Source organism: Pseudophryne corroboree, chromosome 4, assembly GCF_028390025.1.
Source record: "Pseudophryne corroboree isolate aPseCor3 chromosome 4, aPseCor3.hap2, whole genome shotgun sequence".
NCBI classification, from domain to species: Eukaryota; Metazoa; Chordata; class Amphibia; order Anura; family Myobatrachidae; genus Pseudophryne; species Pseudophryne corroboree.
The window spans coordinates 21,810,345-21,830,144 of record NC_086447.1 but is presented as its reverse complement, the minus strand read 5'-3'; the positions used below and the strand labels follow the sequence as shown (position 1 = coordinate 21,830,144).

At 48.4% G+C, this 19,800-nt stretch overlaps 1 protein-coding gene and 1 pseudogene across 1 annotated transcript in view; both read right to left on the bottom strand.

Annotated features, from left to right (window-relative positions):
- LOC134910760 (zinc finger protein 701-like) overlaps nucleotides 1–19,800 on the bottom strand; it is a 158,494-nt gene that overhangs the window by 22,383 nt on the left and 116,311 nt on the right. The window contains exon 8 of the mRNA XM_063919143.1: nucleotides 15,011–15,021. Within this exon, the coding sequence (XP_063775213.1) occupies nucleotides 15,011–15,021 (11 nt within the window). The remainder of the gene's footprint in view (nucleotides 1–15,010; nucleotides 15,022–19,800) is intronic.
- LOC134913594 (U6 spliceosomal RNA) lies at nucleotides 14,036–14,151 on the bottom strand (annotated as a pseudogene).

Below are 19,800 nucleotides of genomic sequence, written 5' to 3'. Positions count from 1 at the left end.
GGAACAATTATTACTCCTAGGGACCTGAGATGAGCTATCATCACGGACATTACCTTGGTGAATACCCGAGGCGCTGATGAGAGGCCAAACGGCAGAGCCTGAAACTGGTAATGGTCTCGCCTTATTGCAAACCTTAAGAAACTCTGGTGAGGTGGCCAAATCGGAATGTGTAAGTACGCATCCTTGAGATCCAGTGCAATCATGAATTCCTGCGGCTCTAACCCTGCAATTACTGACCTGAGAGATTCCATCTTGAATCTGTGGTAAGTGACGTAATGATTGAGACCTTTTAGGTTCAATATTGGCCTGACTGAGCCATCTGGTTTTGGTACCAGAAACAGACTGGAATAATAACCCTGCCCCTGTTCCTGCACGGGGACCGGAATTACAACTGCAGCATTCAGCAGAGACTGAATGGCAACCTGCAGAACTGCTTTCTTGTCGTCCGACACAGGCAGTCCTGTCGTGAAAAATCTCCCTGACGGAAGACAATCGAACTCTATTTTGTAACCCTCTAATACTAAATTGCGGATCCACCCATCTGTGGACGTCTGCAGCCACGCCCCCTGAAAGCTCTGAAGGCGTGCTCCCACAATTGGAGATCCGAGATGGGCTGGGAGCCCGTCATGCCACTGGTTTGTTAGTGGTCCTAGTGTCTTGACGACGTGCATTGGATTGTCGGGCACTACGTCCCCGACCTCTTCTACCAGGCGTGACTGCTCCTGTGCCCTGCCCACGAAAGGGCTGAGTTCTAAAGGATTTGAACGCCGGACCAGAATATTTCCGTTTAGGTATAGTTGTAGGCGATGGAAGAAACACAGACTTTCCTCCAGTAGCCTCAGAAATCCATTTGTCCAATTCAGGACCGAAAAGCTTCTCGCCATCATAAGGCAATGCCTCTATACCTTTTTTTAACCTCCGTCTCCGCCTGCCAAGAACGCAGCCAAAGTGCTCGTCGAACTATGACTAGCGATGAGGACAGGCGAGAAGTAAGCTGACAGACGTCAGTAGAAGCTGTACATAGATATTCAGCAGCTTCCCAGATTTGATCCGCGAGAAGTATAAGATGGTCATCTTGCAGAGCCGACTTGAGCTCTTTTATCCATACCATTAATGCTTTAGTAACCCAAATGCCAACCAACCCAGGTCTCAGCAGCACTCCAGCTGCTGTATACATGGACCTTAGCATAGCCTCTATTTTACGATCTGCAGGGTCTTTAAGCGTAGTAGCAGTTGGTACTGGTATGGTTAACTTCCTTGTAAGTTTAGATACGGATGAATCCACCGATGGTGGGTTCTCCCATGTAGCTGTCATGGACTCTGGAAACGGGTAACTCGATTTAAATCTACGAGGTATAGAAAACCGTTTATCCGGATTCTTCCGTGTTTCCAGTAACATTTTATTAAGAGATTCCGAAATAGGGAAACACATCGGAGATCTCTGTCGTTTAGTAAAGACTACCTCATCATTCGTCAGGGGCTCCTCAGTTTCCGTAAACTCCAGCGACTGACGTACTGCTCTGATGAGATTATCAATACCTGGGCTGTCAAAATCGTCACTATCTGACTGTTGGTCTATTTCGCCCTCCTCATACTCCTGTTCAGTGAGGTCTAGTATCCCAGAGACTGGAAAATTATTAGGAAAAGGAAACTTATCTTTTCCACTCAAGGTGGACCTCTGACCAGATTGAGACTCCCCTGGTAACTCAAATGGTCTCATTTTAAACTCAGATCTTGCCGCCTCTCTTTCTTCACGAGAGGCGGCCAGCTCTGATTGTAAACCAACTAATACATCTGCAAGTAAAGCCCATGGAGGGTCCAGAGATGCTGGCTTTACTTCTGTGGAAATCGTATTTGTGGCTGTATTAACAACACATGCTGTACATGTGGTGGATCCATCAGGCAACACACTCTTACAGACATGACATGAAAAATGTTTCTTAGATTTTGCTGGTGTCTTACTCATTATAAAGACAGACAATACAAACTACACACAGACAGTCTGCACGACTCAGTAATAACACCAAAGTTCCTTGTATATATCAGGCAAGTGCAGTGCCTGCCAGCAATAAGAAAACTGACCCCCAAATTCCCCTAGTACCACTCTTAAGCCGAGATGTAATATAGGAATCCTGGAACAGACAGGAGAACATTAAACATGTTAAGTACCAAGTTTTTCTACAAAGCTTAACACTGCCAATACTGCTAATGTCTCCCCCCACCCCCACGACCTCCGTGTACAGCACCGGGTCGGGGCCTGCGGAACTTTGCATAGGGCCGTGTGAGCGGCCTGTACCTGTATGCCAAGGCAGCGGGGAACTCCTCGGCTGCTGCGGGCGGTCAGCGGGAGCAGAGAGCGTACTGCATAGAGCCGTGGAGCGGCCTATGCACACGCGCTCCCGGCCCGCCACACACAGCATAGAGTGGAGTGGCCTCCTGTGTAGCCAGGCAGCGGGGAACATATCGGCTGCTGCGGCGCAGGGAGCAGCGGTCTGCTAGGTAACTTAAGATGCTGGGAGCGGCGGAGAGTGAGAGCGCGCTGCATAGAGCCGTGAAGCGGCCTATGCACACGCGCTCCGGGCAGCGGTCGTTAGTGAGTGAAACATGCCCAATACAATCCCCAACAGTGGGGCGGCAGCATAAGCTGACCGCCCCTACCCAACATACCTGGACCGTAACAAAAGTCTATGACGGGGCTTCTCATCCAAGCTCCGTCCAGCTTTTTGCAGGCAGCCTGCAGGTGGAGTGAGGGAGCTCTTTACAGAGAGGTCCGACACTCACGGCTGTTCTCAGCCGCTTCCACTGTCACTGACCCACGCCTGTTAGAAGGGGGGAAAGGACGTGGAAATCCTTGAAAGGAAAAAAAAAAAACTTAGAAAAAATTCCAATACTTTGTGGACGAGCTCCACTATGCCTTCTAACTGTGTCGAGCACAGAAAAAACACTGAAGTGCTCGAGGATATGGAGGGGAGGAGTAGTCTCAAAAATTAATTTATTCAGTGCCTTCTTCCGGTGGAAGCCGTCCATATCCCAAGAGTACTCCAGTGACCCCTAGTGGATGAAAAAGAAAATAAGATTTTACTTACCGATAAATCTATTTCTCGTAGTCCGTAGTGGATGCTGGGCGCCCATCCCAAGTGCGGATTGTCTGCAATACTTGTACATAGTTATTGTTACAAAAAAATCGGGTTGTTATTGTTGTGAGCCGTCTGTTCAGAGGCTCCTACGTTTGTCATACTGTTAACTGGGTTCAGATCACAAGTTGTACGGTGTGATTGGTGTGGCTGGTATGAGTCTTACCCGGGATTCAAAATCCTTCCTTATTGTGTACGCTCGTCCGGGCACAGTATCCTAACTGAGGCTTGGAGGAGGGTCATAGGGGGAGGAGCCAGTGCACACCACCTAGTCCTAAAGCTTTTATTTTTGTGCCCTGTCTCCTGCGGAGCCGCTAATCCCCATGGTCCTGACGGAGTCCCAGCATCCACTACGGACTTCGAGAAATAGATTTATCGGTAAGTAAAATCTTATTTTATACATTTCTGATAATACGAGTACCACCAAAAAGGGGTATTATAGAGAAAGAGAAATGTATACCAGCGCTGGCTGTGCAAATCAAAATTGAAAACACATTGACAGCAGATTAAAATAGTAATAATAATAATAATAAGGATGGTTTGTTCTATGTAAAAAAGTAACAATTTATTTATATATCACATATAACACTGCTAAAAAGAAGGAATTCCTTTTGCCACAAGGTGGCAGTAAAACTGAGATATATCTTTATCTGGTAAACTTTCATAGATTTCACATTCTCCTATATTAAAGTTTGTCCATTCCTATAGGCTAGGACAGCCTCCCTTTGTGCAATTCACTGTAGGTAAATAGTTACCGGGTCCCCACGTTGGTAAACATCAGCCTCGGAGCAAGTCCCTTTGTAGCTGTAGGGGTGTTGGTTAAACCGGTTAGAAGATTTGATTCAGTGATGGGAGCGAGGTCCAAAGATGTGCCGAAGGAAGACAGGCTTGGCAGGCCAAATGGAGAGTGGAGTCCAGATTGGATCATCCAATCCACAGTGAATTGCACAAAGGGAGGCTGTCCTAGCCTATAGGAATGGACAAACTTTAATATAGGAGAATGTGAAATCTATGAAAGTTTACCAGATAAAGATATATCTCAGTTTTACTGCCACCTTGTGGCAAAAGGAATTCCTTCTTTTTAGCAGTGTTATATGTGATATATAAATAAATTGTTACTTTTTTACATAGAACAAACCATCCTTATTATTATTATTATTATTATTACTATTTTAATCTGCTGTCAATGTGTTTTCAATTTTGATTTGCACAGCCAGCGCTGGTATACATTTCTCTTTCTCTGTTGTCTAGTTTTTGAGGAATTGACCTTCCTCTTACCTGCTGCTGTTGGTCGCGCACTTGCACATATACTATTTGCAAAAAGGGGTATTATGTTCGGTGAGGGAAAAACTACCTGTAGTTTTCCTGAATCTGAAAAATAAAATGAGGTGTGTGATGATACGTGGGTTTCCCCCCGATAACAATTGATAATTTATTAAAAAGTATTGGCTGTATACCCTTTCCCGCCAGAGGTTAGGGTGCGTTGGGAAACACCCCCTAGGGGGGATAAGGCGCTCACACGCTTGTAAGAACAAGGGCTCTACCTTCTCATGAGATGACCGCCCTTAAGGATCCTGCTGATAGAAAGCAGGAGGGTATCCAAAAATGTATTCACACACATACTGGTGTTATACTGCGACCAGCAATCGCCTCAGCCTGGAGGTGCAGTGCTGGGTTGGCATGGTCGGATTCCCTGACTGGAAATATTGATATCCTAGATAAGGATAGTATATTATTGCCTATAGAGCATTTAAAAGATGCATTTCTATATATGCATGATGCACAGCGGAATATTTGCCTACTGGCATCAAGTATAAGTGCGTTGTCCAATTCTACCAGTAAAATGGTCAGGTGATGCGGATTCCAAACGGCATTTGGAAGTATTGCCTTTAAAAGGGGACATTTGGGGTCGGTCTTTTAGACCTGGTGGCCAGGGCAACAACTGGGAAATCCACGTTTGTACCCCAGGTCGCCTCTTAAAATAAGACGCCGTATTATCAGGCGCAGTCCTTTGTTGGCAAGCGGACAAAAGGTTCCTCTTTTCTGCTCGTGACAGAGGGAGAGGAAAAAGGCTGAAGAGATTACCCAGTTCCCAGGAACAGAAATCCTTTCCCGCCTCTGCAAAAGCCCTCAGTATGACGCTAGGGCCTTACAAACTCAGGCACGGTGGGGGCCCGTTCTCAATGAATTTCAGTGCGCAGTGGGCTCACTCGCAAGTAGACCCCTGGATCCTTCAGCTAATATCTCAAGGGTACATATTGAAATTCGAGACGTCTCCCCCTCGCCGTTTCCAAAAGTCGGCTTTACCGACGTCTCCCTCTGACAGGGAGGCAGTTTTGGAAGCCATTCACCCAGCAGGTGATAATCAAGGTACCCCTCCTGCAACAGGGAACGGGGTATTATTCCACACTATTGTGGTACCGAAGCCAGACGGCCCGGTGAAACCGATTCTAAATCTAAAATCTTTGAACACTTACATACAGAGGTTCAAATTCAAGATTGAGTCACTCAGAGCAGTGATTGCGAACCTGGAAGAAGGGGACTACATGATGTCTTGGGACATCAAGGATGCTTACCTTCATGTCAAAGTTTACCCTTCTCACCAAGGGTACCTCAGGTTATGGTACAGAACTGTCACTATCAGTTCAGACGCTGCCGTAGGGATGGTCCACGGCACCCCGGGTCTTTACCAAGGTAATGGCCGAAATGATATCCCTTCGAAGGAAGGGAATTTTAGTTATCCCTTACTTGGACGATTCCCTGATAAGGGTAAGATCCAGGAACAGTTGGAAGTCGGTGTAGCACTATCTCAGGTAGTGTTGCGGCAGCACGATTGGATTCTCAATATTCCAAAATCGCAGCTGGTTCCGACGACTTGTCTTCTGTTTCCTAGGGATGTTCCTGGACACAGTCCAGAAAAAAGGAGGTTCTCCCGGAAGAGAAAACCAGGGAGTTATCCGAGCTAGTCAGGAACCTCCTAAAACCGAACCAAGTCTCAGTGCATCAATGCACAAGGGTTCTGGGTAAAAATGGTGGCTTCCTACGAAGCAATCCCATTCGTTAGATTCCACGCAAGAACTTTCCAGTGGAACCTACTGGACAAATGGTCCGGGTCGCATTTACAGATGCATCAGCGGATAACCCTGTCACCAAGGACAAGGGTATCCATCATGTGGTGGTTGCAGAGTGCTCATCTTCTAGAGGGCCGCAGATTCGGCATTCAGGACTGGGTCCTGGTGACCACGGATGCCAGCCTGCGAGGCTGGGGAGCAGTCACACAGGGAAGGAATATCCAGGGCTTAGGGTCAAGCCTGGATACATCACTTCACATAAATATCCTGAAGCTAAGGGCCATTTACAATGCTCTAAGCTTAGCAAGACCTCTGCTTCAAGGTCAGCCGGTGTTGATCCAGTTGGACAACATCATGGCAGTCACCCACGTAAACAGACAGGGTGGCACAAGAAGCAGGAGGGCAATGGCAGAAGCTGCAGGGATTCTTCGCTGGGCGGAAAATCATGTGATAGCACTGTCAACAGTATTCATTCCGGGAGTGGACAACTGGGAAGCAGACTTCCTCAGCACGACCTCCACCCAGGAGAGTGGGGACTTCACCCAGAAGTCGTCCACATGATTAAAAAACTCGACAGGTATTGCGCCAGGTCAAGAGACCCTCAGGCAATAGTGGTAGACGCTCTGGTAACACCGTGGGTGTACCAGTCAGTGTATGTGTTCCCTCCTCTGCCTCTCATACCCAAGGTACTGAGATTGATAAGATGGAGAGGAGAAAGCACTATATTCGTGGCTCCGGATTGGCCAAGAAGGACTTGGTAACCGGAACTTCAAGAGATGCTCACGGAGGATCCGTGGCCTCTACCTCTAAGAAGGGACCTGCTCCAGCAAGGACCCTGTCTGTTCCAAGACTTACCGCGGCTGCGTTTGACGGCATGGCGGTTGAACGCCGGATCCTGAAGGAAAAAAAGGCTTTCCGGATGAAGTCATCCCTATCCTGATCAAAGCCAGGAAGGATGTAACCGCAAAAACATTATCACCGCAATTGGCGAAAATATGTTGCGTGGTGCGAGGCCAGTAAGGCCCGACGGAGGAAATTCAACTGGGTCGATTCCTACATTTCCTGCAAACAGGACTGTCTATGGGCCTGAAATTGGGGTCCATTAAGGTTCAAATTTGCGGCCCTGTCAATTTTCTTCCAAAAAGAACTAGCTTCAGTCCCTGAAGTTCAGACGTTTGTAAAAGGGGTACTGCATATACAGCCTCCTTTTGTGCCTCCAGTGGCACTTTAGGATCTCAATGTAGTTTTGGGTTCCAAAAGTCACATTGGTTTGAACCACTTAAATCTGTGGAGTTAAAATATCTCACATGGAAAGTGGTCATGCTGTTGGCCCTGGCCTGGGCCAGGCGCGTGTCAGAATTGGCGGCTTTATCCTGAAAAAGCCCTTATCTGATTTTCCATTCGGACAGGGCGGAATTGAGGACTCGTCCTCAGTTTCTCCCCAAGGTGGTTTCAGCGTCTCACCTGAACCAACCTATTGGTGGTGCCTGCGGCTACTAGGGACTTGGAGGCCTCCAAGTTGCTAGACGTTGTCAGTGCCCTGAAAATATATGTTTCCAGGACGGCTGGAGTCAGGAAATCTGACTCGCTGTTTATCCTGTGTGCACCCAACAAGCTGGGTGCTCCTGCTTCTAAGCAGACTATTGCTCGTTGGATTTGTAGTACAATTCAGCTTGCACATTCTGTGGCAGGCCTGCCACAACCAAAAATCTGTAAATGCCCACTCCACAAGGAAGGTGGGCTCATCTTGGGCGGCTGCCCGAGGGGTCTCGGCTTTACAACTTTGCCGAGCAGCTACTTGGTCAGGAGCAAATACGTTTGTAAAATTCTACAAAATTAATATCCTGGCTGAGGAGGACCTGGAGTTCTCTCATTTGGTGCTGCAGAGTCATCCGCACTCTCCCGCCCGTTTGGGAGCTTTGGTATAATCCCCATGGTCCTTACGGAGTCCCCAGCATCCACTTAGGACGTTAGAGAAAATAAGAATTTACTTACCGATAATTCTATTTCTCATAGTCCGTAGTGGATGCTGGGCGCCCATCCCAAGTGCGGATTGTCTGCAATACTTGTACATAGTTATTGTTACAAAAATCGGGTTATTATTGTTGTGAGCCATCTTTCAGAGGCTCCTCTGTTATCATACTGTTAACTGGGTTCAGATCACAGGTTATACGGTGTGATTGGTGTGGCTGGTATGAGTCTTACCCGGGATTCAAAATCCTTCCTTATTGTGTACGCTCGTCCGGGCACAGTATCCTAACTGAGGCTTGGAGGAGGGTCATAGGGGGAGGAGCCAGTGCACACCAGTTAGTCCTAAAGCTTTCTTTTAGATGTGCCCAGTCTCCTGCGGAGCCGCTATTCCCCATGGTCCTTACGGAGTCCCCAGCATCCACTACGGACTATGAGAAATAGAATTATCGGTAAGTAAATTCTTATTATTACAGCTCATTGAAACAATTCCTCATTCCTTCGGCCACATGGTGAAATGAAAAGCTACGGTCTCCTGTATACCAGCATGCCGCTGCTACGGTCTCCTGTATACCAGCATGCCGCTGCTAAGGTCTTGTGTATACCTGCATGCTTCTGCTGGGTCATAGAATAAAGCACTGAAACTGTGAAAAACAGGATTTTGGTACTTACCGATAAATCCCTTTCTCCGATTCCACAGGGGCCACTGGAGCGTAGTTACAATGGGGATATAGTAGGCAGTAATTGGGAGCTGGCACTTTAAAATTCTCAACCTGTGGCTAGCTCCTCCCCTACTATCTCCCCTCCAAGCCAGTCTACGTAAAACTGTGCCCGATGAGAGATGGAATAAACAAACCTTAAGGTAGAGGAGGTTAATGACGCCCTGTAAACCAGGATAACCCAAACTAAACCTGGAACAGAACCTGACAAAAAACCAGGCTAGCCTGAACTCAACAAGCAGTCATATGGTGATCTGCAAACCGTTAAGCAAAAAACAAGGAGGAACAGCGCTGGGCGGGCGTCCAGTGGCCCCTGTGGAATCGGAGAAAGGGATTTATCGGTAAGTACCAAAATCCTGTTTTCTCCTTCATCCACTAGGGGCCACTGGAGCGTAGTTACAATGGGGACGTCCCAGAGCTCCCAAAAACGGGCGGGAGAGCGCTGCGAGTCCTGTAAAAACTGCTCGGCCAAATTGTGATGCAGAGGCCGCAAAAGTGTCAAACTTGTAGAATTTGACAATAGGAATGTCAGTCCGACCAAGTAGCCGCCCGACAAACTATTTATGGAGACCCCACGGGCAGCCGCCCACAAAGGTCTTACCACGCGCGTTAAGTGCGCTGAAATGGAATACGGAGGCTCCCTAGCAACCTCCAAGAAGACTGTCTGATGGTTAGATGTATCCAACGGCCCAGCGTATGTTGGGACCCCGGCTATTTAGCACGGGAGCATTGTACAGCACCAAGAAGAAAACACTTTGTCGAATAGCCGAAGACCTCTGTAGGGAGAGTCGGCGAGCCATGACAACATTCAAAGAGGACCAAAAAACACTAGTGTCAGATTTGTCGGAAAAATGGACATCCCCTCAGGAAGAAACGACCGCTGAGACCGAAACTCAGCCGGGGGAGATGCCATAGAGCACTCCCTGAAAAAGAGGCCGAACCTACGGCCGCTAGGCTAATCTCTTTTGGAAGAAAACCGAAAAAAACAGAGACCTAAAATTCAGGTCAGTGTGGTATGAAGCGCAGCGGAGCAAAACCTCCCAGAGAAACCAAAGATGACGGCTGAATGGTAACTGAAAGAAGGGGAAAACCCCTTTTATGCTTATTATGTCCGATACAGTTTTCCAAAAGTGGCAAAAGCGAGAAGAGGTAACAGACTTCTGAAATCGGGGCCCGGTAGGCCTAACCAACCTAGGGAACTACTCCCTTCTGAGGTCTCGTGAACAGTCACACGGTTACACGGAACCAGTGTAAGATTGAACAAGGAAAAGTTGTTGAAGTGGACAGTCCAGTCGAGGTAGTAGCATAGGCTCCTCTACTGACAACAGGTGTATCTGTATCTTCAAGACATCTGTGGCCCAACCAGAGCCACCGAGAGGACTAGCACGCATAATCCCCTCCTGTGTTACCGAACCGGAGGTAGAAATTAAAAAGGGAGGCCGGATAGAATAACCAGAAAACTCCCCGGAGCCCTGAGGGCCTCCTCGGCTACTGCCCGAGCTCACGCCCGAGAGTAGTAAAGGGTTAAAAAGTCAGTCAGAACGCCCTGAGGTCGATCCGAAATCTCCGCCCACAGCGGACCAGCTGACAAAACTCCGGGGAATGTTTTCTCCCCCGGGAGTCTGACCTGGTGGCTTGACCCGGAAAGAAGATTGTTGTCCCCCGCTCAGAGAGGGATGTTGTCCCCCGTTCAGAGAGGAATGTTGTCCCCCGCTCAGAGAGGAATGGAGGCGACCACTCCTTGCGTCGCAACTTGACTGAAGGAATAGAGTACCTGGTGCCGAGGAAGGAAAAATCCTCTGACGGACCAAGTTGAGAAACGTCTATGAGGAGCATAAATTGGATCTGTGTTGAACCATAAGCTCCTGGATCCTCCGGATATTCAGAAGCCACCTAATGTACAGAGTGGGAAAGCAGCAGTAGATTGTCCATTTAGGGAACCAACGTCACCTTCTGCCCTTGAAAGAGTTATTCTGTGATCTTCCTGAACTCTGTGGGAGCGGAAGAGATACCGAGAGGAAAGGACTGACAGTGAAAATGAGAATCCTGTAATGTGAATCTGAGAAAAGCCCGTCCAACTGAAATCAGTAAACAGGCATCTCTGAAGACAAGGGACACGTAAAAACTCCCTTTCTTGTTCAAAAAAAAAAAGCAATCACAGACTGAAAGGATTGTAAGGCCAGAATAGGTCTGGCCGAGCCAACTGGCTTCGGAACGTGAGAAGAAAACAAAGGCCTGAGAACTGTCCCGATTCAAATGATATGTGAAAAACAGGGATCAACACTCTTTGCGGTTAGAAGCATATGGAGCGCCGCCTGCAGTATGACTCTTGTCATCGTAAATCGGCCGCCCCCTGCCGAGGGACTCCTGAGATGGTTGTTCCGAAATCTAGTTTGCCCCAGCCTTCTCAGTTCTTCCTATAGGACCACCGACCTGCGCCTACCCTGGGACCCTCCAGGTGGTAGGAAAGTCTGACCTGTAGTGGGTTTATAAGGATGATGCTGAACCTCTGCTTCAGCTCTTTTTTTTTTTTTTTTTTTTTTTTTTTTTTTGAGATCCCCTGGCGACTGAAATATCGCCCGTGTGGAGTCGAAAGTTTCCGAAGGGTCACGGAAAAATCTAAAGGAAAGACCGGTAACGGTCTGTCTTGGAGCTGGGGCAGTATTAGGAGAAAGCAAAGTGGACTTACCTCCAATGGTTCAAGAAATCCTGCAGAAAGTTCCTTCCCCTGAACCATCTGCCCCGTAGGATTACATGTTCACCTGTCACAGTCGCAGCCCCAGAGGTCGACGGTTTAAGACAGCCCAAGCGAAAATGCAGGGTCCGAGTCTGCAGACGTGGTGACCTTCAAAGATCATAGAGCAGAATCGTGATTCGGACCTGTACCAAAGTATCAATTGATCCTGATGTGAAACATCCTGTAACCTAGAGGACAATTGTTCCACAACCTACCTGTTCCGGACAAGGTAGAAACATGCTGCCGTATATGTCTTCGATGGGTCCCTGAACAAGGTTGCTCAGGAAAACGGCAGCTTGTTGGACCGGCGGTACATCGAGGGGTATATCCTAGAAAGGTTCTGATACCATCTCCTGACGACTGTGGGAAGAGGGTAGGGAAAACAAACATTGTTTGATACCTGATTTTGTGTGTTCGGGTGTCTGACGGCCGCCTACCGGAGCCTGCCCAGCTCATCCGAGACTGGGCCAGTCGCTGTCATTTCGTCATTGGCGTCGAACCCTGATGGACTTGACGTGTCCGCCTCCTTTACCTGCAGTACCAGACGAACTGCTGTATAATGCACCTGGATATTCTGAGACACTGGTTCAGACTCCACAGAAAACAGACATCATTAGTATTGTAACCTGGAAGGTTAGCAAGGTTCCTTTAGAAACCTGGAGAGGTGAAATGACGTACAAGATCTCTGGTTAATAGTGACATTACCTGTATAATCTGAGCTGTTCAACAGGAGTGTCCTGCAGGCGCGTGGAGGGCTCTGCAGATGGCTCCACCGCATACTTCACACCTAAGAGGGAATTCTTTAACTATCCCAGGTGAGAGGAGAAAAGGTGGGTTAAAGAAACACAGCCATATGTAAAGTCTGCACTATAATATATAGTGACCGACATCAAATAAACTTTCTGGAGCAGCGGAGACCTGAACCAGTAGCGCTGCGCTGTGGGACAGGAGTCTTAGCCCTAGGCTATAGGGGCTCCCCTTAAAGTTTCTTTATTTTCAAACCCTGGTCCCCCTGTACAGATACCCGCTACTAGCGTACTGAGCCGCAGCGCTATTTGTCTGATGCCTTACACGCATTCCCCAAATTACAAATAGCATTAGTAACTAGCCAAGGAATAATAAAGGGAAGACCACACTGTATGTAGTGTACCGCTAAATTTAGGTGCACCAGATGTTTCTCGGAGGTTCCGCTGGCTTTTCAAAATGGTGACCAGACTGTGAGAAAAGATGGGGGAAATTGTTATGTGGCAAGGAGGTATTTTGTTATTAGAAAACATTGCGGAAGTGGTTTGTTTTATCTTAAAGATGTATGTGGACACTTCTGTACAAACTACACAAAAGTAGGGCACTGGTAGGAACCAGACCCACGCCCTCCATGCCGCAAGGCAGCAACGCCAACCACCACACCATCCGCACTGCCCTATATACGGCATTGTATGCATATATCTATATACATACCTCCACACATCTATATATATATATATTCATACATACACATCTATATATATATATATATATACACACCCACAGTGAATCCAACCCTGTATGTGAACCCATTAGGGTAGATAAATACTGTAGTATATGTATGGTAAATAAATTGTGCACATTTTTGAATCATTATGAGATGAGCCCCAGCTCCTGTAATAGAGCAGGCTCCTGTATGAAATGCCTGTCAGAGGACTCTCCTGCAGGGAGGAATGTCAGCAACTCCCTGCACAGAAAATTTAAAAACCCCCCCTGAGACAGGATTTGTGTCTAGAGGCAGTGAACGCTGCGATCCGCCGCCGGGAGCCCGCTGAGCAAAGCGGGAATAGCCTTCACCCCCACATCCTACCTTTATCCTCCCTGAACAGCCCGGAGAGGGAAGGGAGCTTGCAGCGGCCGGGGAGCGGTGTGACAGTGCAGCGGCGTGTCCTGTAGCGGCCGGGGGACGGAGTGCGCTTAGCCCGCCGAACAGAGCGGGAGTTAGCTCCGCCCCCTCCGCTTCGGCGCCAAATTTAAACCTGCTCTACCATAAGCGGGAAGCGCCCTGTATCTCCCCGGCCGCTTGTAAGCTGTGGCCGGGGAGCGTTTCATGCACCGAGTCCCATGTGACCTTGTGTGCCAGAGTCTGGAGCCTAGCTGTGTGAGCAATAATGACTCACTTTTGCAAATAATAATGTGCTAAGTATGCTCCTTAGACTCTGGCATACAGCTTCTATTCTCACTGTGTATCCCCCGGCTGCCTTCTGCAGCCGGGTAGTGAAGAGCGCTGAGCCCGCTTACAGAGCGGGCTGAAGCTCCACCCCCCATATAATGGCGCCAAGTTCAAATTATTAAGCGCCTTTGATGCACTCCAGCCTTCTATGACTGGAGTATAGGGGACCATACCTATGTTGAAAACTGAAACTGTTTAATTCTGGTCAGGATTATATGGAACGCTTCAAGAATTTGCATGTCATCCTTGCACAGGGCTCATGCTGCGCAGGGGCTTTGCTAAACTTCTCTATATCGTTCCAATTTAGTGCTGCCGAAGCAAGCACTTCAAACACATGATAAAACATACATCAGTGACAAGGGGGGATGTTTGTACTCACCACACTTTAGGCGTACTCCAACTCGACCCCGAGGCTCCGACACACGCCGCACGCAGCGGTGTCCGGTCCCTTTTGTACTCATCTTCTGATGGAGTGGCCCCGACACGAGCCGCACGCAGCGGTGTCCGGCCATTTTTGATACTCACCGCTGCCATGCTGCCGGAATCTTCTGCTGGATGGAGTGGCCGCGACACGCGCCGCACGCAGCGGTGTCCGCCGACTCAGGAGAGCTCAGTGTCTCCCTCAGCCGGGGCCCATCCCTAGCCGCACGCAGCTGCGATGGGACCCCGCCGGCAGCTCCCACGGTGCAGACTGGCAGTGGCAGAGCTGCCAGTCTGTAAGAAAGAAAAATAAAATAATAAAGAAAAAAGAAAAATTTCTTCAGCTAAACCCAAGTGAACCAGCTCACATCGGGCACATACTAAGACTGGCTTGGAGGGGAGATAGTAGGGGAGGAGCTAGCCACAGGTTGAGAATTTTAAAGTGCCAGCTCCCAATTACTGCCTACTATATCCCCATTGTAACTACGCTCCAGTGGCCCCTAGTGGATGAAGGAGAAACAGATGCATTATTGCTCATTCTCCAAATATTCTACAACGTCCGAGACAGATTTGTTGGTACCCCAAGAGAAGATAATAAATAATAGGACGTGATATTTCAGTCTAATTGCTTTCTTAAATTAGCATTACATGTGTCTTTATTCTTCTAATCAGTCAATCAGCCTATTTAAATGGAGAAAAGTAGTCACTCTGCTGTTTGGTATCATCGTGTGCACCACATTGTATGTGGACCAGAGAAAGCAAACCTTATGGTTGTCTGAGGAGGTCAGAGAGAAAATATTAGACAAACATGTTAAAGGCTATAGGACCATGGCTCAGCAGTTTGACGTTCCTCCGACAACTACACTTGGATATATTATAAAGAAGTTTAAAGTCCATGGGACTGATCCTTGGACGCACAGTGTTAGAAAGCTTTGTCTCAGTCACAGCTCCTGGATAATGGCCCAAAACACACATCTACGAGCACCCAAGAATAAATAAGATCAGAACGTTGGGACAGTTCTGACCTGGTCTCTATGAGCCCTGCTCTGAACCCAATGGAAAGAGCTGAAACCTGCAGCCTGAAGAAGGCACCATCACACCTGAGACAGTTGGAGCAGTGTGCTCGGGAAGAGTGTGCCAGACACCTGCTGACGGGTGCAGAGGTCTCACTGAGAGCTACATACCTCACATAACTGCAGCGATTGCATCGGAAGGGTGTGCAACACAATATCAGGAAAGGGTCCCATCATTTCTATCCATGGCGGTTTCATTTATTTTATTACTTATATTTTGTTGAATTAAACAGCGAACGCAAAGTCTGATTTCTGTCACTGTCAGTGGAAAATAAGAATTTACTTACCGATAATTCTATTTCTCATAGTCCGTAGTGGATGCTGGGGACTCCGAAAGGATCATGGGGAATAGCGGCTCCGCAGGAGACTGGGCACAAAGTAAAAGCTTTAGGACTAGCTGGTGTGCACTGGCTCCTCCCCCTATGACCCTCCTCCAAGCCTCAGTTAGGATACTGTGCCCGGACGAGCGTACACAATAAGGAAGGATTTTGAATCCCGGGTAAGACTCATTACCAGCCACACCAATCACAACGTACAACTTGTGATCTGAACCCAGTTAACAGCATGATAACAGAAGGAGCCTCTGAAAAGATGGCTCACAACAACAATAACCCGATTTCTCTAACGTCCTAGTGGATGCTGGGGACTCCGTCAGGACCATGGGGAATAGCGGGCTCCGCAGGAGACAGGGCACATCTAAAAAAGCTTTTAGGTCACATGGTGCGTACTGGCTCCTCCCCCTATGACCCTCCTCCAAGCCTCAGTTAGGTTTTTGTGCCCGTCCGAGAGGGTGCAATCTAGGTGGCTCTCCTAAAGAGCTGTTTAGAAAAGTTTTTTTTTAGGTTTCAATCTCAGTGATTCCTGCTGGCAACAGGATCACTGCATCGAGGGACTTAGGGGAGAGATTTCCAACTCACCTGCGTGCAGGATGGATTGGAGTCTTAGGCTACTGGACACTTAGCTCCAGAGGGAGTCGGAACACAGGTCAGCCTGGGGTTCGTCCCGGAGCCGCGCCGCCGATCCCCCTTACAGACGCTGAAGAGACGGCAGAACGGAGGTCCGGAAAACAGGCGGCAGAAGACTCCACAGTCTTCATGAAGGTAGCGCACAGCACTGCAGCTGTGCGCCATTGTTGTCACACGGCTCACTGACTCAGTCACGGAGGGTGCAGGGCGCTGCTGGGGGCGCCCTGGGCAGCAATATAATTACCTTTAGTGGCAAAATAAATACATCACATATAGCCATTAAGGCTATATGTATGTATTTTAACCCAGGCCAGTTTATTAAAAACCGGGAGAAAAAGCCCGCCGAAAAAGGGGCGGAGCTTATTCTCCTCAGCACTCAGCGCCATTTTCCTGCTCAGCTCCGCTGGTGAGGAAGGCTCCCAGGACTCTCCCCTGCACTGCACTACAGAAACAGGGTAACAAAGAGAAGGGGGGCATAAATTGGCGATATTTATATATTAAGAGCGCATATATAGTAAACAACACCTTCTAGGGTTGTTTATATACATTTATAGCGCTTTTGGTGTGTGCTGGCAAACTCTCCCTCTGTCTCCCCAAAGGGCTAGGGGGTCCTGTCTTCGATTAGAGCATTCCCTGTGTGGCTGCTGTGTGTCGGTACGTGTGTGTCGACATGTATGAGGACGATGTTGGTGTGGAGGCAGAGCAATTGCCGAGGATGGTAATGTCACCCCCTAGGGAGTCGACACCGGAATGGATGGCTTTAGTTATGGAATTACGTGATAATGTCAGCACATTACAAAAGTCAGTTGACGAAATAAGACGCCCGGCAAACCAGTTAGTACCGGTTCAGGCGTCTCAGACACCGTCAGGGGCTGTAAAACGTCCTTTACCTCAGTCAGTCGACACGGGTACCGACACAGATGAATCTAGTGTCGACGGTGAAGAAACAAACGTATTTTCCAATAGGGCCACACGTTATATGATCACGGCAATGAAGGAGGCTTTGCAGATCTGATACTGCTGGTACCTCAAAAAGGGGTATTATGTGGGGGGTGAAAAAACTACCTGTATTTTTCCCAGAATCAGAGGAATTGAATGATGTGTGTGATGAAGCGTGGGTTACCCCCGATAGAAAATTGCTAATTTCAAAGAAGTTATTGGCATTATACCCTTTCCCACCAGAGGTTAGGGCGCGCTGGGAAACACCCCCTAGGGTGGATAAGGCGCTCACACGTTTATCAAAGCAAGTGGCGTTGCCGTCTCCTGATACGGCCGCCCTCAAGGATCCAGCAGATAGGAGGCTGGAAACTACACTGAAGAGTATATACACACATACTGGTGTTATACTGCGACCGGCAATAGCCTCAGCCTGGATGTGCAGTGCTGGGGTAGTGTGGTTGGATTCTCTGACTGAAAATATTGATACCCTGGATAGGGACAGTATTTTATTGACTCTAGAGCAATTAAAGGATGCTTTTCTTTATATGCGAGATGCTCAGAGGGATGTTTGTACTCTAGCATCAAGAGTAAGCGCGATGTCCATATCTGCCAGAAGAAGTTTATGGACGCGACAGTGGTCAGGTGATGCGGATTCCAAGAGGCATATGGAAGTATTGCCATATAAAGGAGAGGAATTGTTTGGGGTCGGTCTTTCGGACCTGGTGACCACGGCAACTGCCGGCAAATCCACCTTTTTACCTCAGACCCCTTCACAACAGAAAAAGACCGTCTTTTCAGCCGCAGTCCTTTCGCTCCTATAAAAAGCGACCAAAAGGACAGTCTTATCTGCCGCGAGGCAGAGGAAAGGGTAAGAAAGGGCAGCAAGCAGCCCCTGCCCAGGAACAGAAGCCCGCCCCGGCTTCTACAAAGCCATCAGCATGACGCTGGGGCTTTACAAGCGGACTCAGGAACGGTGGGGGGTCGACTCAAGATTTTCAGCAATCAATGGGCTCACTCACAAGTGGACCCGTGGGTCCTGCAGATAATATCTCAGGGTTACATGCTGGAGTTCGAAAGGTTTCCCCCTCGCCGGTTCCTAAAGTCTGCTTTACCAACGTCTCCCTCAGAAAGGACGTCGGTTTTGGAAGCCATTCACAAGCTGTATTCTCAGCAGGTGATAGTCAAGGTACCCCTCCTACAACAGGGAAAGGGGTATTATTCCACTCTATTTGTGGTACCGAAACCGGACGGTTCGGTAAGGCCTATTCTAAATCTGAAATCCTTGAACCTGTACATACAGAAATTCAAGTTCAAGATGGAGTCACTCAGGGCAGTGATAGCGAATCTGGAAGAAGGAGACTTCATGGTGTCCTTGGACATAAAAGATGCTTATCTACATGTCCCGATTTACCCCTCACACCAAGGGTATCTCAGGTTCGTGATACAAGACTGTCATTATCAGTTTCAAACGCTGCCGTTTGGTTTGTCCACGGCCCCTCGGGTCTTTACCAAGGTAATGACCGAAATGATGGTTCTTCTACGAAGAAAAGGCGTATTAATTATCCCTTACTTGGACGATCTCCTGATAAGGGCAAAGTCCAGAGAACAGCTGGAAGTCGGTGTGGCGCTAACACAAGTAGTGCTTCAGCAACACGGGTGGATTCTAAATCTTCCAAAATCTCAATTGACCCCGACAACACATCTGCTGTTCCTGGGTATGATTCTGGACACGGTTCAGAAAAAGGTATTTCTCCCGGAAGAGAAAGCAAGGGAGTTATCCGAACTTGTCAGGAACCTCCTAAAACCAGGAACTGTGTCAGTACATCAATGCACAAGAGTCCTGGGAAAGATGGTGGCTTCGTACGAAGCGATTCCATTCGGCAGATTCCATGCACGGACATTTCAGTGGGATCTGCTGGACAAATGATCCGGATCGCATCTGCACATGCATCAGCGGATAACACTGTCACCGAGAACAAGGTTGTCTCTCCTGTGGTGGTTGCAGACTGCCCATCTGTTAGTGGGCCGCAGATTCGGCATACAGGACTGGGTCCTGGTGACTACGGATGCCAGCCTACGAGGTTGGGGAGCAGTCACAAAGGGAAGAAACTTCCAGGGCGTGTGGTCAAACCTGGAGACGTCTCTTCACATAAATATACTGGAGCTAAGAGCGATCTACAATGCTCTAAGTCTGGCAAAACCGCTGCTTCAGGGTCAGCCGGTGTTGATCCAGTCCGACAACATCACGGCAGTCGCCCACGTAAACCGACAAGGCGGCACGAGAAGCAGGAGTGCAATGGCAGAAGCTGCAAGGATTCTGCGCTGGGCGGAGAATCATGTCATAGCACTGTCAGCAGTGTTCATCCCGGGAGTGGACAACTGGGAAGCAGATTTCCTCAGCAGACACGACCTTCACCCGGGAGAGTGGGGACTTCATCCAGAAGTTTTCCACATGATTGTGAACCGTTGGGAAAAACCAAAGGTGGACATGATGGCGTCTCGCCTCAACAAAAAATTGGACAGGTATTGCGCCAGGTCAAGAGACCCTCAGGCAATAGCTGTGGACGCTCTGGTAAC